Source organism: Xiphophorus couchianus, chromosome 19 (assembly GCF_001444195.1).
Source record: "Xiphophorus couchianus chromosome 19, X_couchianus-1.0, whole genome shotgun sequence".
Lineage (NCBI taxonomy): Eukaryota > Metazoa > Chordata > Actinopteri > Cyprinodontiformes > Poeciliidae > Xiphophorus > Xiphophorus couchianus.
The window spans coordinates 15,789,475-15,814,302 of NC_040246.1; the positions used below are offsets into that span (position 1 = coordinate 15,789,475).

Genomic DNA, 24,828 nt, shown 5'->3' on the forward strand with positions numbered 1-24,828 from the left:
CTAATCCCACCCCTGAGTGTGATCGTGATTATGCTGCATTCACAAGCAGTTGACAATTGAGAATGCAAACAAATTGAGTGAAAAATTAGGATAATACATTTTTAAACCAACCAATCAACAAACAACAGTGTTTAACCCATAATTTATGGACAATGCAATCCTTTCATTCACTCTATAGCATGAAAACATCATTTTTTGAGTTTGAATATTCTATTTCCGAGGAGTTTTCGAATGCAGCATTGTCCATTGGTGCGAAGTCATGAAAGTGTTTGTAAACAACTCAATCAGAAGGTAACTTGCGTGCTGCTTTAATGTAATCATTCTTAGCTTATTAAATGCTTAACCTTTAGCATGTGTAATTGTTATGCTTGCATTGTGTATATATGTAGTTATGAATGTAACGTTAAAGTGTTGATAAAAGAAGAAATGTTTGGTTTTATCTTAGCTAGCTTGCTAACTAGCTCAATGCTACAATCTTAGCTTGACGTTAGCAACCGGCCGGCTATGAAGGCTGTGAATGCTGCAGTTTCAGTGTATCCACTATGCTAATAGGCTGCTAAATATCAGCTAGCTTAATGACTTGCTTTTGTCGGTAGTCAAAGCACATGTCCGGTCGGTCAATGACAGCTGTGTTTTTGTGGACATGCTAAGGCCCGACAGAGATTTTTATTTTTATTTCTGTGACGCTCATGGCTATTTCGCAAGCAGATATGAGTTTGAGAAAGGAGACTACTTATACTCACAACGTTAAAATACTTTACGCTTATTTAGAAATGTTATTTCACTTTCGATCTGGAGCAGTTTAGTAAATGTACAAAGTATCACCAGACAAAACTTCTTATCTTTTTTTTTTTTATTTGTGTCAAGTCACATGTTTTGGTTTCCAATTACAAATGGAGGGGGGTGTCTTCTGTGTATCCTTTCTGTAGGTGCAGCAAACTGGAGTCGGATCAATTCCCACATAGTGTCAACACATCCTCCAGCGTGTCCCAGATATTGGGATGTGAAGGATGTTTGAGCTCATATTTGTTCAGTACCTTACATCAAAAGGATGACACAACTGTAACATCATTGATTCCTTCACAGCTGTCTGAATAACCCCAACTTAGCAGCTCCACAGTCTCACAGCCACTTTTGTTACCACCGCACTGTTCAACCAACAAGTTAAGATGCCCTGGCCATTTTCAGAGTCCATCAAAAAGCGGGCCTGCAGGTACCTCCTTCATCGGTACCTGGGGAATTTTCTGCAGGAGAAACTAAGCTTGGATCAGCTCAGCCTTGATCTTTATCAAGGCACTGGGTCCCTTGCACAAGTACCATTGGATAAATGGGTATGTGTTGTGTTAAATTTACAGTTTTAAGAGCATTTATTTTGTTGAATTATGGAACCCAAGTGTTACATTGTGTAATGAGTTCATACTGACTGTGAGATGCAATGTTTACATATAAAGTAGCTGAGGTAAATCTGTTCAAACTTGCCACGGCACTATTTCCAAATAAAAGTAAATCAGAGAACATTTGTATTATTTTTCACTAATCTACAAGAAATTTTGGTCATATGAAACAAACAGTTTTTATGAATGGAATTAAAAACAAATTTTAAAAAATTGTATTACCGAAATGTTTAGTTTGTTGCTGGTGAGTAAATATGAGGGTTTATGTCCTGAGGGCAAAATAACTCAAATGATGGTGTAATAATTTTACAATAATGTAAAATAAATAAGATGCACCAATGAGTCAGCTGGAGATCAAAATCAGATGTTTCTTAAATAGCTTTGACTGGTTATTGGCAGGGCAGATAATGAGATATATGTGGTTTTGTGTACACCAAAATGAGTGAAAACTATAAACAGACACTATTTTTGATCTATAAATGCATCAGTCAAAAGAATGTTCTTTGATACAGTTTTCTATAGTTAATAAAACTCTGGTAAAAATGGGAATAATCATATAATATAATTTCTCAATTTTTAGTTGGAATCAATATTGATATCTCTATTATATGCAGCAAATCTTGCCTTTAATGTGTTACAGTATTTAGAAAAAAAGTGAAATTAGCAAAGAAAACTGGAAATTGATCTCTGCCAGCATGTCTTCTACTGGAACTAAAAATGCTTGCCGTCTTGTCCTGTAGTCTCTCAATGAGCTCCTGGAGACGGCGGATGCTCCCTTCGAGGTAATCGCAGGGTTCATCCAGACAATATCTCTGACCGTTCCATGGGCAGCGCTGCTACAGGAAAACTGTGCCCTGGAGGTCAAGGGTTTGGAGATGGTGCTAAGACCAAGACCGAGAGCGGGTAAGGAGATGCTGATTTGTGTCTACCTTTACTATATGCCTGAAATAGGAAGGGGCTTAAGTTAAGTAAACATGCCATATTTAAACATGTGAAAATATTGTTGTTCCTCCAGCTTCTGGCACTGAGCCCATGTACTGGTCCAGTTTTATGACGAGCAGTATGCAGCTCGCCAAAGAATGCCTGAGCCAAAAACTCACTGATGATATGGGAGAAAGCTTTCAGCCTTTTGAAGGATTGGAGAAGTTTGCAGAGACAATAGAAACAGGTATGTTTTATCTCCACTCTTTATCAGCAAGTTTAGTGAAAAATACAAAAAAGGTGACGTAAATTTTTTTTTCTATTTTGATGCAGTTTTGAGACGAGTCAAAGTGACGTTTTTGGATACCGTTCTCCGAGTCGAACACATTCCAGAAAATTCTAAAACTGGAATTGCACTTGAACTTCGAATCAGGAAGTAAGTAACTGGATAAATGACACACAATGATATTTCCTAAGTCTAAATAAGTATCCACACTTTTTGAAATTTTCTACAGTACATCACATTACAACCATAAACTTATAATTTCATGAACTGGATTTATTTTACATGATAGACCAACACTATGTAGTGTATCATTAGAAGGAAAATCATGGGGCGTGCTGTGGTGGCGCAGGGGGTTAGCACGCCCCACGTTTGGAGGCCTTAGTCCTCGACGCGGACGTCGCGGGTTCGACTCCCGGTCCCGACGACCTTTGCCGCATGTCTTCCCCCCTCTCCTCATCCTCCTTCCTGTCAGCCTACTGTACAAAAAATATACAAGCCACTAGTGCCGCAAAAACTCTTCGGAGAAAAAAATGGAAAAAAAAAAAGAAGGAAAATCATACATGGTCTTTAAAGGCTTGTATAAATAAAAGTGTAAAAATGTAGTTGTATTCACCACCAAACGTAATTCTTTGTAAAAAGTATTTTCATGTAATTGTTTGCCTATTCTTCTTTGCCAAAACGTCTTAACAACAATTTTCAAATCACAGGTTCTGGATTGGATTCCTATTTGGAGTTTGAGTCATTTTTACTCGTGAATACTTTTAATATCTTCTTCCACCATTTTTCCGTATTTAACTGGATTAAAAAATCTCAATTATGCTTAATCTCAATTATGTTGGTTTGTCATATAAAATCCAATATAACCCAGCTTCAGGTTGTAACAACACGATTGTTCAAGGAAAATGAATAAATCTGAAAATGAATATGAATATTTTGTACATTTGTGCAGGATTGTTTACTGCGATGAAACGGGGGAAGAGAGTCCAAGTGTAAATGTGCATCAGCCAACCACATTCGCACATAAAAATATGCAGATGGAAGGAATCACTGTATTCTGGGACGAGTTCTCAGTCGTGTCTCGCGATTGCAGATCCTCACCCACCCCTCCGGTTGGTGCCTCCAGTATTTCAGCTCCCAGAAAGCATTTTTTTGTTTTTGTTTTTAACATAGAATTCTCTTATTTTACAGGAAACCGAGCCAAAACTTTCCCCCAGTTGGAATCCCAAAATTATATGTGAGCCCCATCCACAGTTTACAGAGCCGCTTTCCTCCATAACCCCCTTTGAGACTGTGCAGGTTGGAAGCCTCAGTGGTAAAATTGAGCTGTCCCTCACTCTGAAAAACAACCTAGCTCTGCCTGGTGCAAAGGTAAATTAGCAAAAAATCAGTATTATAAATAAATTATTGATATTTATTATGTATTTTTTAAATTGGAGTAGTACTAATACTTCTGTTATTCTGGTGGTATTTCTTCTCAGTTGGATGTTGTTGGACACATTGATAAACTGCTTATCCTGCTCTCCCCACGCCAAGTCCATCTACTCTTGGATTTATTTGGAGCTTTTTCTGGAGGAGGTGAGAACATAGATGGTAACTGCCTGAAACAATCTTCACAAAAATGAGCTGTTTAAAAATAATTCCTGATCTTAACATTAAGGTGCACAAGAATGGAATAAGGACAGAAAAAATCGTCCCATGCAACAAGAGGATGAGTATCGTCTCCATTTGGAGCTGAACCGATGTCTGAAGAAAGACACCGCTGTTCCAGGAACAGACCCAGACATTTTCGACAGCCAGACCACCAGAACTGTATCGAGTCGAGGTTGGAACAAAATGTCATCTCATTGATATTCTATGACAGTAACATACAGCTCAAACAGTATGATCCACCTCATTTTGCATTTGATTCATTTCAGATGTCATATTTTGTTTAGAAATGGAAACACCAGTGTGTATTTTGGATCCTAGAAGAATGGTTTTAGCTTCTGGTCACAAAAAGCTCACACCAATAATTGAAAACTTTTCATTAAGTTAGGTTGGACTTTTGAATATAAATGAGTCTGAAACAGATTGAAACAACATTGTGTCTAATAAAACCTGTTTTGCTTCTTGCTGTAGATGATGTGTTCTTCTCCATGGCTGACATGGACATGTCTCACAGCTTATCGTCCCTCCCTCCTCTCGGAGAACCGCCCACTGTTGACTTGGACTTGTCTCTCAACAGCAACTACTCTGCCTCACCTGGAGAGTCTCCATCTGGAAATGCAGCAGTGAGTCCCACACGCTAATCAAACTTTGATCTTCTTGTTTAGTGTTTTTGAGCACATGGAACTTGGTGCAATTTGAGGTTTATTTAATGGTCAGCTTGATCCTCAGGGTTCCTATGCGGTCTATTTGTCTGGAATTTGACTGAAATATTTCACAAGTTTGGATATAAATGGAAAATCAGTAGTGTGTGGGGGAAAAAAGGTATTTCCGGTCATTATTTCTGTTCTCATTGTCTAAAGGTTGTATCAATCCATCCAGTCCATTCATCTGTTTTGCTGTCCATTTATCCGTTTGTCCGTGCATTCATCTGTTGGTCCTTCCATCCGTCCACCTATTCATCCATTGAAATTATCCTTATATTTGTTTCTATATGGAATGGTTTTGCTAATTACCAAGTTACGGATTTAACTTGAAAGACCAGCTTCTAAGACAACCTCTCTTTAAATGCAATCTTAAAGAAAAAAAATAAAATTAGTTATAAATCCCTAGTAATAATGCGTTAGATTTATTTTCAAAAATTGTCATAAACTAAACACTGAATTTCCTTAAGGATTGCAGGATTTCATGGATTAAAATTTCTCTTTCTCGATTAGCAATATGTTAATCTTAAATATATTTCAGTGCAATCAAAAAATAATGAAAATCAAGTTAATGGTTCTGTTTACATTACAATCTCTTCTCCAGCTAATAAAGTGTCTGTTATGCCATGTTGTTTGTCTGGTTGACTTTTAAAACCTACTTTAAAAATTTGTTTCTCAATAAATTACTGATTTTTTTTAATTGTCAAGAACTACCTGGATTCTGAAATGACTCACAGAAATCCACTTTAAGATTGTTGCATTAGGATGTTATTCTCAGCATCTGCCTGTGCTTTCAGGCTATGTGGGATGACTACATGGATGTACCGCGACAACGAGAGAAACGGACGAGTGAATCCTCTGCCCAGTCGCGGGATTCACAGCTCCCTCAGAAACTACCGAGACAAACCTGTAAGCATGCTTTAAATAATTAGACACAGCCATTTTTTTTCATTGCTTTATCTGAAAAAGCAAGATAAAGATAAAACAATAATAATTGTTTTACATTTTCAGCCCATTCGTCTAAAACACACGGGGATGAATCAAGACCAGAGCTGGTGCTAAAGCTGTCACTGAGTGGCTTTGCAGTCTCTGTCCTCCACATTGACCCGCTGCCACCGCCACATGCCGCCCCCAGCCCAGTTGGACCCCTAGCTGGACATTTTTTCAGCGCACAAGGCCCGGGCCAGCTTTCTCCAGATGCTTTCCTTCAGTCTCGATCAATGTTTGATCAGGCTTGTCCCCATGATCATCTAAGGTAAACACTGTTTATAGTTAATTGTAATGGTCTAAAGTGCCTTTTTAACTAGATCAGGGGTGTCCAACCTTTTTTTTCATGTGGGCCAAAATATGTTGGGATTTTTTTACCTACCATAATCAACATTAAACTAAGAATGAACTGTTTTAATTAAACAGAAAGTAATCAGATTACTCTTTTGGAAGAAACTAAATCATAGATCCAAAACTTCAAAAGGTTTTGTGGATGTTTTCCATGTTGAATGAAAGTCATCCAATTTTTTTGAGCTCGAATTAAGAAAACTGAATTTTTTTTTGTGTCTATTTTCCGCAATAAAAACAGGATCTAGGTCAGACGTTATTTGAAAACACTTGTTTTATTTACCCAAGTTTTAATACAATAGTTGAAAGCAGATTTGGTGTACTTTAGAGCATAAGTCAATGAGTAGATGTAGTTCTAGTTACCATGACAACTATAGGAAACCAAAAATGATAATTTTGTGTTGCATCTAAGATTTTTGTAAGTAGATTTTAATTTAAAAGTTGTGTTTTTTTCTTTATTTAATTCTTCTTGAATTGTGGTCAGTGTGGCCGCACAAAATCAGTCCAGGAGCTGCAAATGGTTCCGGGGCCTCACTTTGAACAGCCTTGTACTAGATCAATGACTGTGTACATAACATGGACCAATGTTTGCAGGTTTGTTGGCCAGGGTTTGAAGATAAACTACGAGCACTGTCAGGGATCAAACCTGCGGACTTTCAGGACTGACATCTCCCTGAGCCAGATGGAGTTTGTCGAATGTCTGTTTCCTTCTGAGCCTCCTGTTGGTGGAAACCACAGAGGAATCCAGTACACTGAGGTCAGTATTAAGCTTTTCTTTCACTCTTGTTTGAACACTGCCGATATAGGACAGGCAAAGCTTCAGTTTGGAAGAGTTTCTAATTTTTTTTTTCTGTCACACCTCAGCTCTTAACATTTGAGACCCCAGTCAGTGATGAAGCATCCCTTTCCACCTGCCTTCACTTACTGTACAAACTGGCTGAGCGCAGAGGCCCTCAGGTGTTCACCTTTAATCATAAATAAATTAACAAATTAGATCCCACTTTTATCATGCAATACCTTTTCTGCATGGCACACTAGCTCGCTGTTTGCTGTTCTGTTCAGGCAGGCCAGGTTCGTCTCAGCACAATACCAAGGAAAGCTGAGATCCGGGTGGAGCTGGGTCCTGTACGCTCCGAGCTGGACATCAGCATCGTCGACCGTCTCAACTCTCTGCTGCAGCCTCAGAAATTAGCGACCACAGAGATGATGGCCTCCCACTTGTACACATCTTACAACAAACACATCAGTTTGGTAAGTTGTAGATGTTTATTGAATTAACCGGTTTGATGTTCATTAAAAAGTAACTATAAAATTGTTTTGTATTAACATTAAAAGATCATACCATTACATCAGCCTTCTTACACATTTTCAGCACATACCTGCCCAGATTTTCAGTGATACAATTCCCTTTTTTAGTTTGATATATGTATTGTGATCAGGTTCAAAACATAAAACTTTCAAAAAGCAGGAAGGAAAAGATGGAGGGAGGACATGGGAAGTGAGTAAAGAAAAGAAAAGTAGAGAAAGAATTGTACGAATGATGGACTAAATGGATGATGGAGTAAAAGAGGAAAGTAAAGGGAGGAAGAAAACAGGACACACAGATGGAAGGAAGTATGTGAAACTTTTAGAAACATGGATGGATTGAGGGGAGGAATGCAGTTTTAAAGATGGAAGAGTAGGATTAAAGAAAGGGATGCTATTATTGTATACTAATTGTATAATAATTTGTTGCATTATTATTATTTTTGTCTGAAACATGGATTTCTTGAATCATTTTCAGCACAAAGCCTTTGCAGAGGTTTTCCTGGACGACACCCACACTCCCTCCAACTGTCACATATCACTGACAGTGAATGCTCCGGTTCTCGGCCTCTCTGTGCGCTTCCCTATCCCCGACCTGCGTTCAGATCAGGAGAGAGGCCCCTGGTTCAAGAAGTCCCTGCAAAAAGAAGTTCTGCTTATGGAGCTGGAAGACCTGGAGGTGAAAACCGAGTTCATGGGCGGAAGCTCACCCAACCAAACCAAAATGGAGCTCACCTTCAAGGAACTTACTGGTTCGTCTTTTGTCAGACAGAAAGAAAATGTGATTGTGAAAATGTGATTATGAAACGGCCATTGACTTGGTGTTGTTGTCATGGTGCAGGAAAGTTCCAGGAGGAGCCGGATCAACCCGCTGCCCGTTTCCTCAGGGTTTCCCACAACATGGAAGGAGACATGATGACATCTGAAAGTGTAAAGTTTGACTGGCCAAGGTACGTTCACACGAACCGGCGAGTCCATTGAACTCCGATTTGTAGTGACAGATAATTCCTCTGAGCAGGGTTGTCCTGAAGATGAATCCCACCACGGTCCATTCAATACTGGAGCGTGTGACGGCTGAAGATGAAGGGGCTGAGGATCATTCACTTGAGGAAGAGGAGGAGGAAGGGGCTGCTCATTCGTTGAAGGACGTGTGTGACTTTGGGAAACCAGAGCCGTCGCCCTTTTCTTCACGCAAGGTTATGTATGAGACTGAGGAGGTGAGTCAGAAGTGAAGTGCAACAAATCATAATTCTTACATCATGTCTAAATTCATGTTCCTTGAGCTTTTCCCCAGTTTGGTTTCTTTAGCAACACAGACTAAATTGTATTTTATGTAGATTTTATGTGAAAAACCAACATGGCCTAGAGCAGAAGTGTTAATTTTTTTTAACTTTGTATAATCTGATCCCTCTAATTACAATGTAGTGCAACACACTGTCTTCATAACCCACCTCTTTAATAAAAAGTCCTGTTTGCAGTTTTCACATGCCACAAATATGTGGACTAAGATGCTCTAGTCAGTAAAAAACAACTACAGTCATAATGACTTTGAACACAGGGCCGTCTTGGAATTTTAGAATGGCCCAGTCAAAGTCCAAACCAAATTTATCCATTGACCTTCTTTGAATAATAATTACCATTCAACATGTAGGGTTGCCATGTTTCTAAAATTTGTCTTTTGCTACAATAACATTTGCTTGTCAAGTGTAATGTTTGCATTGTAAACACTTTAGAATATGGCACACCTTTAAAATTATAGTTTTAAATAGTTTTCTATAATAGTTTTTTCCCATAGCATAGCAGGAAATTAGAACAGTCTGCTGAGTGCTAGATTCTATTGTTCATGAAATATTTTGTAATAATTGTTGAGGAGGAGGCGGGTGAAGTTATAGGATTTATTTTTTCTAACAGTTTTCCCCATCACCACTAGGGGTCATGTCAATCTCGAACAAGAATCATGTAAAAGTTTTTCTTCTCTTGAGGAAAACATTAAATGTAGTAAAGATTTTAAGAGGAAACAAGCCGAGTTAAATGTAAAAAAAATCGTAGTTATTTATAGAACATCTGTAACCGTCTTCCTATCTGTCTCTCCAACAGGAATAGGAAGACTTCTGTTTTTTCTGTTTGTAATTTGAGTTTTTTGTTGTAGATAACTAAAGGCCAAATCTGGATTTAACTTTTTAATATATGTGAACATGGTAAAGCTATATTTAAGGTACCTCACTTTAGAAGCTGCATGTATGTTTTAAAGTGCAAATAACAGAACATCTGTGCTAGACCTTAAACACCATTTTTGTTTAACATAAAGTAAAATCTACAAAAATCTACTTTTTCACTCTGTTGCATGTTCCAAAGATTTAATATTAACATTTGAGGGGCAGGTGTGGCTTATCCAGGTGCAGAAATTTGCATCATGGAGCGAGGATATTCTCTGGTCAATATATTAACATGTTTGACTGATGAATTCTTACGCAAATGAGGAACATGTTTTGCAAATCTGATCTGTGGACAAAGCAGGTGGTGACGAGATGAATGTGTTTCCCTGTTTGCAGATGATCATTCCTGGTGATGTTGGTGAAATGACGGAGTTCCAGGAAAAAACCATGAACAACTCTCGCTTCATCCTGGAGCTGTGTTTCCCTAATGTGCAGCTGGCACTGCCCGGCAAGACTTTCTATGAAAAACTACACAACAGGTTCATCATTTATTAACAATAAACACAACAACTTGACAGATGTTGTTATTAACTGGTAGTTAAAACATCTTAACAGCATCTCCATTCTCTTATCTGCATAAGTTTTTCAACAGAGAACAAAATCTTAGTCTCATCTGATCACAGCACACATTTCAAGTTAAAAACCACATGTGTTTACATGTTATTGTAGAATAGACAAGACTTTTTTTCTGTATCTTTTACAAACAACTTGTTGGCATGTGTCTACTTGTTGCTGCAGTAAAGATAAAAATAACTTTCAGAGATCTTTTAATTCCCTTAACATCCTCCTCACTGTGTATTATTTCAGTCCTCACCCACTTCAGTGGTTAAAATTAATGGGCCTTTGAGTCACATCATATTTAAACCCCTGAGGAACAGAAAGTCATAAACTACTAATTAGAAGTTTCTAGAAATAACTTGACACAATAATAAAAAAACCTTCAATGTTTATTTAACAATTGATTATTAGGTACAATGATTTTTGTTTTTGCCACTGAATTTATGTTCTCAGATTATGGGTTGATTTTGCATTGTAAAATTGCACCACTGCAATGAAAAATCTATCTGTTATAAGGCTTTTGCACATCTTCATCATGCGTACCAATAACTGTGGCCTGCACTGTGTGTTTTGTGCACAGTTTCATGAAATAAAACATGCATTCTCCATGTTCTAGAATAAGCAATGACCTTCTGCTGTGGGAGCCCACGGCCCCGTCCCCAGTGGAAACCATAGAAAACATGCCGTATGGAGTTGGACTCTCTGTTGCCAGCCAGCTGATTAATGCATACTCCAAAGACAGTTTCAGCCAGTTTCGCTCTACTGGCCCTGAGGGTAAGAATAAATGACCCGTCTCATATTCAGAGTTCTTATAGGTACTTGACCTCCTTTGAAATGCTTGAATTTTATTTAGGTGTTTTCAAGGTTTAGAAGTTTCTTGATTTCTGTACAAAGTCCTTTACAGTTATTGATATTCAAACTGCAGTTTTGTAATAAAGTGTAATCTAAAGTTTAGTTAGTTAGAATTAGTTAGAATTACCAAAATTAATTCTAATTACTAAATTTCTGAAAACTTGGCGAGAACATATTTTAGCAATTATTTTTGTATATTGTATTTAAGCATTTAACCTGAGCAGAAAAGTCATTAACCTTAACACGATTTGCTTGGATTGTTTCAGTGTAATGAATATTATTCCTAATGGCTCAATGAGTTATTGATCTGTTTAATTGAAATAAAGGTTGCCTTATATTTTTTTTTTAACGTTAAAAAATGTTATTAAAAAGATGGGATTTTTTTTCTTAATTAGTGTTTTATTATTGGAACAGTCAAGTTTATAGGATGTGTGTCAGAGACTTTTCAAAACATAACATTTTGTTATACTTTACTTTGCCTTGCCCCTTCTGTAGAATACAGAAAACCATCACAAAACATTATTAATAACAGTAATAATTGATACCATGTAATATTGATTTCAAACAGTCTTTTTTCAGTGAATTTCCCTTGTTTTGTATATGATTTTTCAGTATCTTATGATTTATGAAATCATGTCCAAACCATCTCTCCTTGTTTTCAGAGGAGACCAGTGGCTCAGAGGAGGAGAATATGCATTACTACTCTCCTGCCTCGGATCTGGGCTTCAGATCTCGAAAGAAGAAAAAGCCCAAAGCGCACAGCAAAACCTCCCAGAGCCTCTTTTCTGTCATCCTCTCTGTTAATCATGGGTTAGTGGCGCTTCAGACAAACTCCAAGGTAAAATCTGCTTGATATTGTCTTCAAATCAACCAGCTCTAAAAACCTTTTATATGTGCTTCATTAGTTTTTTTTCGTTTTTTTTCCAGGAAGAAGATAAATCTTTACTAAAAAACAAACATGGGGAGTTCTGGATTGAAGTGAAAAATGCTGTTTTGTTCAGCGTCACTCAGTATGAAGGCTTCAAGGACCAACACTACATTTGCTTTCACACCAGCAGCGTTTGCATGTACCAGCAAGGTACCACTTTATATAATTTCTCCTTATTACTAAGTTTATTGAATATTACTGTAAATATTTAATATTTATTAATCCACCCAGGACTCCTAGATGGAGGCATCAATGTCTTAGACATCAAGTTGCCGTGCAGGACACATCCCCACTGGCTGGAGCCGACCGTCTACCAATCAGAGACTTTTTCAGAAAGGTCCTCGACCCCCTCGGAGGGTATCAGCCTGGAGGCCCGGAGCATGGTGTCGGTCGCTGTCAAAATCTCATCACAGAGTGCAGAACGCAACCTCAAGGTCAGACATTCAGATTGACTCTCCTGAAACCTCTGCCAGTTTGAACTATCGTACACTAAGGTTTTTAATCTTACTGTTAATCTGCATGCTCCCACTTACCTTAACTTGCTGATGTGATGCCTGAATTTTCCCACTGTGGGACAGTAAAGAATATTTCTGTCCTATTCTAAAAGCACTTAAATCATAAACCAGAACTGAAAACATGCTTTCAATGTGAAGTAATATAAGCACATATAATTTGCTAAGGACAGAATGTGTTTAATTTAAATAAAAAATAGTCTTTAAAAAGTTTCTTAACTTGTGGAATATTTAAGTGAAATATTCTCACTTCAGTGGCATTGCTTTTTGCCCATGTAGGAGTTTCTGGTTGCTGTTGGAGTGAGAGGAGCCACACTGCAGCACAGAGTGGTGCCACCTAATCTGGGCTGGTATGATCAGGTAAAACAAACAAACAAAAAAAAATCACACGCCATGTTCACAAATCTCTTTAGACTGGCAGACATTAAATGAAATAAGTTGTGTTTTTCTGACATAGATTGTTGACTTTCTGAATGTTTCGGCTGAGCCTGTGTTGGGTTACGCCCCTCCCATGTCTGTCACCACTCTACATTTACACCTTTGGAGTTGCTCATTAGACTACAGGTAAAGCAGATTTCACACTGACTGCTAATAAACATGTCTTTATTAGTAAAGTATATTAACAGAACAATCTTTATCTTGTCAGACCTCTCTACCTGCCACTCAGATCTTTGGTGTTTGTAGAAACATTTAGCATCTCCAGCAGCGTCTCCTTGGACAATTCATCTTCAACCTTAAGGTTTGGCTGCTTTCTTAGTTATTTGAGAAATATTTATTTAAATCAGTTTCAAAAAACAAGGTTTTAAAGAATTTTTCTTGCAGGATAATTTTGGATGAAGCTGCTCTGTTCCTCTCGGACAAGAATAATATGGTTTCTGTTAATCTTGCGCGGGGTAAGTTGACTTGTTTTTGTCAACATTTAGGACTCCTTCCTCTTGATATTTATTTCCTCTTGATTTAGTTTGGCCTGGCAAAATTTGGAAAAAGAAAATTAGAGTACAAGATATCATTCCTATTGTCTACATGTTCTGTCCATCAGCTTGTCCTTTCTCCATAAAGCCGTCTGCCCGAACATGCAGCAATATCCTTGGATATTATTTGTCCGTCATATATTTCTTTGTTCATCATTAATTGCTGTTTTCATCCATCACTGGTTTTGTAGTTGAAGTCTGACCTCAGCAGATACAGTATATTTGCAGTAATGTCTTAGTAAAGAATACATTCTTGTGTAAAAAATATTGTGTTTAAATGTTTCTTGCTTACTGTTCTGATCATTGTTTCATTTATATAACAGACTATGTTCAGGTTGTAGACATGGGGACACTAGAGCTGAGGATTACAGCTGTCAAACCTGGAGCAGATGGAAAATTGGTAAGTTTATCAACTCTAAATAGGATTTTTCACTGAAAGGAGAAAGTCTGATCTTCGTTTTGTTTTTGTTTGTGGGGTGATAGTCAGAACCCAGATTTGAGCTGCGCTGCTCCAGTGATGTGATCCACATCAGAACGTGTTCGGACTCCTGCGCTGCCCTGATGAACCTCATCCAGTATGTGGCCAGCTATGGGGACCTGATGCCCCCAGAGGAACCGGAGACCAAGCGCAACAACACCACACAAAAAAACAAGGTGACATTCAACTCCTGAGCTGCTGCTATACAAAAGCAAAATGTTTAAAACAAATATCTGAAATTAATAATTTTTTTTTGTTTGTTTTCGACAGGCGGAGGTTCCCAGCAGACCGACATCTCAGATCCCGCTGCTTGCTGAGAATGAGCTGCAGATTCTGCAGGACCTGATGAGTGAAGCTATGGAGGAGACGGACGGGCAGCAAGTGCCGTGCCCGCAACAAAATGGTTCAGACTTTTCTCTGTTAAAGAAAATTCATTGAGAATGTAGTGGTTTACTGTTAAAATATCATTGTATAGAAATAATAAAATGGTGATAATGTTCATGTTCTTAGATTTTATGTGGTAAACCAAGAGAAAATAGTATTTCTGCAGTGGAAGCAGAATGACACCTTGTTAAATGACACAATTGTGTTGTCTGTATTTACAGACAAAGTAAGAAGTTAAGGATATCTCTGGATTTTGTTGTTTTAATGTGACAAAATGTAGAAAAGTTTAAAGTTTATATTATAAATACTCTAATAGTATTTCTCTCCAAAAAGGGTCAAGACACCTATTTTCTGCATAAAAATGTGCAGAAACAACGACCTAAGGACCTTTTTTTTCCAGTTTGATTAGCATGATGGGTTCGCTGTTTGCTTACATTTTTAACTATATATAGGTTCCTATGAGGAAAAGACTCATGACCACGACCCACCCCGCTCAGACCTGTTCCTGTTCCCTGATGAGAGTGGGAATTTAAGCCAAGATACAAGTCCCACGTACCCCATTCTTCCCTCTCCGCTCATTACGCCTGCACCCAACCTGGCCCAAGAGACGGATGACTTTTGCATTTTGGAAACTCCTGATTCCAGAGGAGAGGTAAAGAATTACTGACTCAAATGTTTTCCTTTTTTGTATGTAAAATGTGTGTTACTTCACTTTTAGGGTGTTTGTGTTACAGGATCAAGACCAGGAGCCTGTGGTAAAGCAGCTCACCTTGGATCCAGTTGAAATCAAAGACAATCACTTCAGTCAGCCTTTGGAAGGGAATGATTCCAGTCGTGGAGCCATGAATTTTCCCATCCCAGAGGTCCGCTACCTCATTAGGGAGATTTCTGTCATCTGGCATCTTTATGGAGGAAAAGACTTTGGGAGTTCAGCATGCATTGCTTCACCTGCTCGAAGCCGGGGGTGAGCCATTCTTGTTGGTTTCTCTCAAAATTTGTACAAAGGGTAGGAAGCATGCGCTCTAAGATTTTTGTTCCTCCTTGTGTATTGTAGATCTACTCCTCATAGCTCCCCATCTCAAACTCCAGTTAGACAAGTGAAGAGTTTGGGCCGTATTGGAGGAGGAAGAGGAAGAAACCCTGATGTCCTGATGGAGATACAACTCAGCAAGGTTATTTGTTATTATTATTATTATTAATGAACAAGTGTTTATTATAGAGTATTTGTGGTTGACTTTCGACCTGTGAATACAGATGTTAGGTGCTTTTGAGCTACTAAAAAGCACAACATATTTATTTTTTATTTTCTGGATAAATTAAAAAAATATATTTGTGGGAAAACAAAACATAGATTTTTTTAAAACCAGGGACTTGTTTTGTAGGTATGTTCTGCATCATTCTAGCTTTGATTCATTTATTATATCTATAACGGAGCTTTAACCAACCTATGCAATTCGTAATTATTTATTGCGTGACTGGAGGCAATGTCACATTGTGTGTGTGAGAGAGCAGTCGATATTACACAGCTCTGCAGTTAGACATTTCAAACCAAAGACAAAATAATCAGAGTTGACATGTTTAACTTTCCGATGTTGATCACTAGCCGATCTTTCTGTGCATCCCACATTCATTAGAATCATGTTGTTCTTTCTAAATGTTACGGTAATTCTTTCAGTATTTAACTTCTCCGTATTTAACTTCTCCATGCTGAAATCAGGTGAGATTTCAGCATGAGGTGTACCCACAGACCCCTGTAGCATCTCGTCCAGCCATGGACCAGCCAGTGTCCCGCCAGGTGTTTGCTGTGCAGGACTTGGAGATTCGGGACAGACTTGCTACCTCACAGATGAACAAGTTCCTATACTTGTACTCTAGCAAGGAAATGCCTCGAAAAGCCCATTCAAACATGGTGAGACTGGCAACACACTACGACCTTTGTTAGGTTTGTGAATTCCTGGAACTTCATGAGTACTTGTTGTTCTTAGTTGACAGTTAAGGCTTTGCATACGTGTCCCGAGTCAGGCCAGGCGCCTCCTGAGTGCTCCTTGCGTGTTTCTCTAATGCCTCTTCGCCTCAATATTGATCAGGTATAACAATCAGATGTAGATGTTTGCAACGTTAAAAATGTTGAGCGTACTCGATAACCCATTATTTTTGGTTTTCTTAAAGGATGCGCTGTTCTTCTTGAAGGATTTCTTTAGTAGTCTTGCAAATGAAGTGGAGTTTTTCTCCCCTCCTGCTGAAGAAAGTAAGCCCGATAATCAACTGGCACTTGTACAGTTGTGCATTTTAACACAGTTTCACAGCTCATAACTATTTTCGACTTTTTCTTTCCACAGCTGTTTGTGTTACGACAAAGAAAGTCGCTGCCCCAGAGATCTCCTGCAGCTTCTCCAAACAGACTGCTGGCAGCCAGGATCCAGCCCCGATCATTTCAGTTCCTGCTCAGAGGCAGATCAGCATCAATAGTTTCTCAACGTCAGGCAGGGAGGTAGCAAATGATGCCGAAGCTTCTTCCTCTCCTTTTTCAGACCAACCGATCTTCTTCAGGTCAGTGGAAACTAAAAACACTTTAAGCCAGAAATAATTGCAATACAGAATGTTCGTGTTTAATCCTGTGTTCTCTCTTCAGAGAATTTCGGTTCACTTGTGAGGTTCCAATTCGACTGGATTACCATGGGAAACATGTATCGATGGATCAGGTATGTGATCTGACACAAAAGTGCATAAATGATTTCTTAAAATGATTTTTATTAATAATTGGGTTAATATCTCGTTTCAGGGAACATTTGCAGGGATCATCTTTGGGCTGACACAGCTAAATTGTTCAGAACTAAAACTGCGGCAGCTCTGCTATAGACAAGGGTGTGTTACCTGAATATCTTATGAGACAGTGATCTATTGCTGCATGTGTTGCCTTTGTGACCATGGCCTATTTTTCAGACTAAACTGGCACTTCTTTGTGTTTCAGATTACTTGGTGTGGACAAGCTGTTTTCCTATGCAATAAATGAGTGGCTAAATGACATAAAGGCCAATCAGCTTCAAGGAATCCTAAGTGGTGTGGCACCGATTCACACTCTGGTGAAACTGGGTGAGCAATAACTTCTGGATCCAGCTCATTTCCATGTGTTCCTCATACAACTACCCTGGCATCTAATGCTTTTTTTTTCTTTTTGCATGTTACCTCTGAGGCTGGGATAACTTGGGGATTTCTGTTCACATGACATCTAAGTGAACCTTTTGTTCTGTTCAGTTCACGGCCTGAGGGACCTGGTGTGGCTCCCTATTGAGCAGTACAGAAAGGACGGCCGGATAGTCCGGGGATTTCAGCGTGGCACAGCCTCTTTCGGGACCTCCACAGCCATGGCTGCTTTGGAGCTCACAAACAGGATGGTGCGGACCATCCAGGTAAACTGGTTCTGAATACTTTCACTCTAGTAGGACATTTATTATAATGTGAAAACTATAAAAAAAATTTACAGTCAGCAGACTTGTTCTGTAATTTTTTTTTCTACTTTGCTATATCAACAACTCAAATATTAAATGTTCAGCTTTTTCAGAAAACAGTTGACATGTCTGTTTTCTTTTAACAAATTTTAAAATGTATTTGTTGTTCCAAAACTATTTATAGATACAGAAGTGAATAGGATGAGTTTTCTAGATGAGATGATCTTTTAAAATAATCCCCTTACTTTTAGCTTGACACAACATTCAGATTTCAAACAGGGCACATCATATTGAGTTGTTATTAAATGCTTCAGCATTGTAGCATCGTCAAACACTAGATGTCATTATGTTTTTGAGCAAAAACTGCATTTTTTCCATATAAAGATGATGACATCATCCACTTTAGTGTTCAGCTGAGCTCAGATTCTACAATTTTTCCAGCAAATAATTCAGTGCTAATAAAGAACTATTCTTTCCAACATTCTGATATTTGCAATATGATCTAGTCTTCAACAAATGTTTCTGCTTCAGTTCAACTTCAAAAACAGACCACTTACCAGTAAATCTCACAGCATTTGCATCTCATTTTCTGGAAGGAAAAACAAATTTATTTTGTTTTAATTTGTTCAAATTCTGTTTCTTTAGGCAGCAGCTGAGACAGCTTATGACATGGTTTCTCCAGTACCTGACGAAAGAGACACAAAGAGGGTAAAACGGTACTCCCATTATGGCCTTGCTCATCAGCCTGTGGACCTGAGAGAAGGTGTAGCCAAAGCTTACACTGTGGTGAAAGAGGTAAGCAAATAGCTCATCTTACCATTCCTCTTGAATTTATACCGTTAAATTTAAAGAAGTTTACATACACTTAAAAGAAACACAAGTTTCAGTTTGTTGTGAACTTTTTCTAGTTCACACAGGATCAAAAAAAGAACATTTAAGCAAATTTTTGTGGGTTGTATGTATATTTTTGAACCTGCATGTATAATTCTTACCATGTGTGGATTAAAGTTGGCAAGTAATATATTTAATTTAATTGTGATAAAGGGTAGGATTAAGTAAGTGTTCATTTCTTCCTACTCGTTTTCAAACAGATATCTAGTGGTAAGATAATTATTTTGTTCCTGATTATGTGTGTACATGTTTTTTCTTGTCCTGCTTGTTGTTTTTAAAAACCAGTTTGAAATAAATGAATAAATAAAAACAAAGAAAATTCACTAAAAATTACATCTTTCCATTCCACCCAGAAAGAACAGCATCAATAAGATGATATTAATCCTGGGTAATGACCGCATGTGAACTTCTGACGAGAACTGTATGCTGTCTCCTCCCGCAGGGCATCACAGACACTGCTCTTACTCTTTATGACACGGCGACGCGGGAGCACGAGCAGCGTGGGATGACGGGAGCGGTCGGTGGAGTCCTCCGCCAGCTGCCACCAGCTGTAGTCAAGCCACTCATCATGGCCACTGAAGCCACGTCTAACGTCTTGGGTGGGATGAGGAACCAGATTCACCCCGATGCGCGTCAGGAGGAGTCACAGAAATGGAGGCACGAGGAGGAGTGATACTTACTGCTATGAAACCATGACTGTAAAGCAGATGCAGGCTGGAACGTTTTTTTGTGCTTGAGGAAAGGTTGGCAGTGACTTCTGGTGTAAATAAAAACAGTCTCATCCTGTGGCAGTGTGATCTGATGCCATCCGGCTAACAGTTCCCTCACAGTGCCTTCATGGTCATCAGCAGCGTACACCGTTTTGCTCAATAAATGGATTATATAAATTCTAAATGTGCAAGCCACATATCATTCTGATCTGGCATAAGTTGTATCAGATAAGAAAGCAGAATTGTGACAGGTCATCTCATTAGCTTCCTTTTCAAGCAGCTCTGTTTACAGATAGTGTTCTTATCCTACCACTACTACTTAGTGTCAGCAAAAACTAGAGTATGAGGTTTAATTTATTACATGTTATGTGTTATTTACTGTAAATATTCCAACTTTGTAATCCATGCAAATTTAAGACAAGAACTGAAACCGAATGTGTCAAAGGTGTGTAAAGTTATTTAATAAGCACTTTTAAGTGACTTGAAGGATTACATGTCCAAATAAATGAACAGGAAGGTAATCCAAACACATTGTACAGCTGCACAGGTTTATTTTGAACTGTAAGGTGTGCTATTTTCACAAAAGCTGCTATTCAGAAAGTCACTTTTAAATATTTTGTTTTCCTTTAGTTGCAGCTTTTTACAAAAATGATTTATCTACATCTCTTATGTCTTATCAACTGTTTTTATTTAAACGAATGAATATGGATGTTGTGATAATATGTGTCACACATTTTAGATTTGCATATTTTGTTGTTTATGTGGGAAGACTATTTTTTCTTGGGCATAAGTGTAATGTAATAATTGTATTAAATAGGTTAAAGGTAAATAAACTGTTCAGATCATGTGCATCATTTTTATGGCACTATGGGCCATAACTGTTAGACTGGATTATGATTTTTAAAACATAAACGCCACATCTTCATCACGCCTTTATGTCACTGCTCATCGTTTTTCACAGGCTTACAATTGATGTTAAAAAGTGTAAGTATTAAAGGTATAATACTTCTAAACTCATGAAAATTTACCACATATAGTTGATAGTTGTTACTTAGTGGTGTAAAAAATGTGTTGGAACACCTTCAAATCCGAAGTTTGTGTTACTATGACAACACAATGCCGCTTTTTTTGTAGACAAGTCAACCCTATTAACAGTCTGACATCAACTTACAGGGTATGGCGGACATTTGTTCTGGTTTGACTATTTTGTCGTTTGAGGCAGAACTGACTGTTGATGAGAAGAAGCTAATTTACCTTCGTGCGCGCTCCGCCGGACTCACGTTTTGCGGGTGCGCGCACGCAGTTTTTGTTTGCGAGTTGGTGCACTCATTAAAGTAAGTTGCCTACTTAAACCGTGTCTAGTCGTTAGTGTATGTAAATGTTAAATATGCAGCTTAAATTTATCACAGGCGGATAATTAAGTATGGACTTCGGCTTAGTTCTAAAGTTTTTTTAAAGCACCAGAATCATTCAGGTTAGCTAGCATTAGAAAACAGTGACAAGAAGAGTAAACACTAGCAGATTTGGACAGAAACTGAAGTTAAGTTGAATTGAGGACAATCCCCATTCAGAAATCTACCTGATATGAATTATTTAAGAAATAATTATTATTTATATTAATACAGCATGCTCTAAGTGCATACTGTATTGTGCTTGTATCACCAGGTTTCCTTTTGTATAGTGCCTTTTTCTGAAGCTGTACTGGATGAGATCAAAAGAAATCTGATCAGTTGTGTTAAACCTTATGTGATGTTACCAGAAACTTTTTTTTAATCCTAAATTAAGAAACATTTTACCACAAAATACATCTAAAAATGGATCCCAAAATGTTCTATAGGTGTTTATGTCTAAAGTGAGACTGGCTGATTTTAGCGAAAACTCTGACCTAACTTAATAACTTAAACATTTTATGCTTCACATAAACAATAAGGTTGCTGTGATGTTTCCAGATGCATCATGAAAAGGAGGACTGCTGCCAAGGAGTTATATGTACCAAAAAGGCACCGTGAACTCTCTGTGGGGATACTTGGTCTGGGTAACCTGGGGAAACAGCTGCTACTCTGCCTCCTTAAAAAGACCACCATCAAACCCACACAGATTAAGATCTCCACGAGAAACCCAGCAGGTATGGTGACTCCAAAGTAAATCTGTTGTTCCTCCTGCAAAAATGAATGACTTCATCTTTTATTCTTGACCAATTTAGCCTGAAAAACAAGGATGGAAGAAAAGATGACCCATAACTGCATATATATCTCTTTTTGTATTTGTGTTTAAACAACATACATTTCTTAACCCAAATGTCTTTCTCCTTCAACACTACAGTTACCCAGATGATCACTAAAGTTGATTTAATCTTTTTTGAAACAGCAGTAAGTCTCAGGACGTTAAAGGAATTGTGCTTGAAAATGGTCTCAACTTGATATCACAATAGCACATAATATTGCTGGGTGCTAAATTGTCGAAATTGTTTATTGCAATTAAACAATTACGTTGTTTTGAAACAATTTTCGAATTACATAACGATAATGGCATAATAATGCAAGTACACCCTCTCAAAGATAAATAAACTTAATTTCCAAGGAACATTTAATACTGGAACTGGAAGATATTTTAAATATCCATAATAAATAAACAGACAACCCATAAAAAGTACACTAAAGTCTTTATAAACAAAACGGCCCTTCAAAAAATGGGGGTATTTTACACTAATGACTGAAGCCTTTTCACAATAAAGTCTGTGGTTATGTTTGTTTTTTATGCAAACATATATTTTTTTTTTGGTTTGTTTCATCCTGCCATTAATTGCTGAATGGTTTTGGCAGCATAATGTTATGATGTGGCTTTTCTTGTTCACACATGCTCTCCTTCAAATCTGACTGAGCTAAGCTGGTAGGTACACATAATCATATAAAATACAAATTTGTGGTTCTGACATGACAAAGGATAAAAAAGTTGTAGTGGTACAAAGTTTTATTTATTTCACTACAGATTCGGCTCACTTCTTTTTCTACCAGCAGTGTAACGACTGTGTGTGTTTCAGAGGGGTGTGTCCCGCCAGGAGTCGAGTGCTTCTTTGACAATCGTTGTCTGGCAGCCTGGGCGGATGTTTTGTTCCTCTGCTGTTTGCCTTCTCACCTTGACAGAATCTGTGCTGATCTCCATTCTCATCTGCAAAAGCACTGCCTTGTCTACAGTTTCATGACAGCTGTGCCTGTCAAGCGGTACACCCACACCTATGCAGGCTGGCAACGTGCTGTTTTGATGCAGACGTGATTAATCTCTCACTCTTAATTTTTTATCTCAGTCTAGCTGAATGTCTTGGCCACAGCTTTGTTCTGAAACCACAGTACCAGGTGGAAGCATGCGACACCTCAGACCTGTGGCTGTCCTGCTCCCGTGTGTCCGAAGCTTTGTCAGATCCATCACTGATAGAGGCTTCATGTCCTTTAGCTATGAAAGGTTGGTGAGAACTCTTTGAAGTTGAATATTAATTTTCACAAAGTTGTTTTTCTACTAAATTATGGTGATTTTAAACTGCAGGTGGCATCACTCTAGGCCTGAATTGGGTATGTGGAGTGTTGTACAGCCTGTTAAACATCTGCACCAACGTCTGTCTGGGATCTAGTGAGGCTCTTTCTCTAATTAACAGCATATTTGCAGAGAATTGTATGAACAACGAGCCTTTAAATGTAGAGAGTTTCATCGCTTCCACATCTTTTCTCCATCCAAATGAGTGAGTTAGTGAAGGATGCGGTATTGCATTTAACCTTTTGCTACATGAACAATTACAGTACAAAGAAATATAAAAAGAAGAAACTAATTAACAAAGACGAATATCTTTTTCTTTACTCAACAAAGGTCTTTTCCCTGGATTTCTCTCGTTGACGCCCAAACCAAGAAGACACCGCTGCTGCGCTTAGTAAAGAACAGCAAACCAGTTCAAGAAAACATCTGTACAACATACAAATCATACCTGAAAAACACAATAAAATGACAACATTACATCCCAATATGGAGAACATGTCAATATCTAACAGATAGTTTAGAATAACATTTTCTTATTGCAATCCGTAAAACTTGATGTAGCTTTTTCTGGTATTTAATTTGTCCCAATGAGTGTTGTTATAAAATTAAATAGCATATAGCAAATTATGTGATATGTTTTAAAGATATAAAGGAGGATTTTTTTTCTTAAACAAAGCATCACTTGATTTAAATTTTTTAAATATATTCAACATTTCTTGTTTTAGTTGTAATACTAGTATACGTAAGAATGTAAAAACTACGACTGGTTTTATATGCCATGTTTGTATTTTATAATGCTTTTTTAAATAATGATTTCTTTTTTATTATGTCACAGCCAACATTTCCTTTATTTTTAAGCCATTCACTGTCAATAATAGCGCTTGTCTTGTAGTGTCTTGCTGCATTTGTACCCTAATATCTCTGCAGGATGTTTATGTGGCTTGAAACATTGAAATTCCAGTAAATTTGTTCTCATCATCTATTTAGAATTAAAGTTGAGGATGAGGTAATTTCTAACAACTGTGACCAGCAGCAACAAAAATTACTAACAAAGATGTGCATTTTTTGTAGATGTTTAAAATGTAAAAACAGTACAGAACACAGATTTTTTCTTTTCTTTTCTTTTATTCAAGGTGTAAAATACATATTTCACTTGCAACATACAGCTGTTAAAGATGTAAAATCAATCATTTGATTAAAAGAACAAAGTAATTTTCTTGGAAATTGATCGAGTGGTGCATAGTTACTACTGAGCTACATTTGCATTAACATTTAGGGAAAAAATACTTTCAGGAGTAGTTTTATTGCACCATAATATTTACTTTTACATGAATAAAATTATTTAATATTGCTACTATTACTTCAGTAATAGATACTCTTCTCATCATTGATACCTTAAATGAATGAAGAACAATGATGTTGAAACCAAAATTGCATTTTTTGGGTACTACCTCAGTAAATATTTTTGCATTAGCTATCAGTATTCACCATAAAAAAAGAAAGAAAAAAACGTGTTAAAATTTATCCCTAAAATTACTAAATATTTTTTGCCACTCAGTGTAAAATGCTTCTGACTTTTGAAGCTGTATTTTCAACTTTTTTACAAAAAAAATAAATAAATTTAAAAAAAAATCAGATTTCCTTTTGTTACCATGAACAACGTGTTTCCAGAGGTGAGTAAATAGCAGGGCTACTCAAGTATAAAGTGATAGATTGCCGTCCAGGAAATTACTCAAGTAGGAGTAAAATATTTGGCAGAAAAGCT

At 37.6% G+C, this 24,828-nt stretch overlaps 2 protein-coding genes across 2 annotated transcripts; both read left to right on the forward strand.

Moving 5' to 3' along the window:
• Positions 1–83: 83 nt before the first annotated feature.
• atg2b (autophagy related 2B) lies at positions 84–20,392 on the forward strand. The gene is made up of 43 exons (XM_028001642.1): positions 84–291; positions 930–1,331; positions 2,135–2,297; positions 2,410–2,562; positions 2,649–2,751; positions 3,551–3,710; positions 3,790–3,969; positions 4,080–4,176; positions 4,259–4,423; positions 4,720–4,871; positions 5,747–5,858; positions 5,961–6,204; positions 6,879–7,041; positions 7,149–7,241; positions 7,347–7,535; positions 8,068–8,341; positions 8,431–8,539; positions 8,608–8,806; positions 10,142–10,284; positions 10,980–11,137; positions 11,878–12,053; positions 12,143–12,293; positions 12,375–12,577; positions 12,935–13,015; positions 13,113–13,219; positions 13,302–13,394; positions 13,478–13,548; positions 13,950–14,026; positions 14,110–14,280; positions 14,375–14,507; positions 14,941–15,140; positions 15,223–15,452; positions 15,543–15,660; positions 16,206–16,397; positions 16,474–16,575; positions 16,658–16,736; positions 16,828–17,038; positions 17,121–17,190; positions 17,271–17,353; positions 17,460–17,581; positions 17,744–17,898; positions 18,583–18,732; positions 19,271–20,392. The coding sequence occupies exons 2-43, from the start codon at positions 1,170–1,172 to the stop codon at positions 19,499–19,501; spliced, it is 6,225 nt and encodes a 2,074-aa protein (XP_027857443.1). The 5' UTR covers positions 84–291; positions 930–1,169; the 3' UTR covers positions 19,502–20,392.
• A 231-nt stretch (positions 20,393–20,623) lies between these two features.
• noxred1 (NADP-dependent oxidoreductase domain containing 1) lies at positions 20,624–24,280 on the forward strand. Its single transcript, XM_028001643.1, has 6 exons — positions 20,624–20,872; positions 21,488–21,663; positions 22,579–22,759; positions 22,843–22,997; positions 23,079–23,271; positions 23,397–24,280. The coding sequence occupies exons 1-6, from the start codon at positions 20,715–20,717 to the stop codon at positions 23,530–23,532; spliced, it is 999 nt and encodes a 332-aa protein (XP_027857444.1). The 5' UTR covers positions 20,624–20,714; the 3' UTR covers positions 23,533–24,280.
• The last annotated feature ends 548 nt before the right edge of the window (positions 24,281–24,828 follow it).

What these genes read in the sequence shown, in the direction of transcription:
- atg2b (XM_028001642.1), top strand. Translation starts at nt 1,170, where the DNA reads ATGCCCTGGCCATTTTCAGAGTCCATCAAAAAGCGGGCCTGCAGGTAC. An exon ending in GTGCAGAACGCAACCTCAAG is followed by an intron (nt 12,578 to 12,934) that starts GTCAGACATTCA and finishes TTGCCCATGTAG; the next exon opens with GAGTTTCTGGTTGCTGTTGG. An exon ending in AATTCATCTTCAACCTTAAG is followed by an intron (nt 13,395 to 13,477) that starts GTTTGGCTGCTT and finishes TTTTTCTTGCAG; the next exon opens with GATAATTTTGGATGAAGCTG.
- noxred1 (XM_028001643.1), top strand. Translation starts at nt 20,715, where the DNA reads ATGGCGGACATTTGTTCTGGTTTGACTATTTTGTCGTTTGAGGCAGAA. An exon ending in ACAGCTGTGCCTGTCAAGCG is followed by an intron (nt 22,760 to 22,842) that starts GTACACCCACAC and finishes TTTTTATCTCAG; the next exon opens with TCTAGCTGAATGTCTTGGCC. An exon ending in ATGTCCTTTAGCTATGAAAG is followed by an intron (nt 22,998 to 23,078) that starts GTTGGTGAGAAC and finishes TTTAAACTGCAG; the next exon opens with GTGGCATCACTCTAGGCCTG.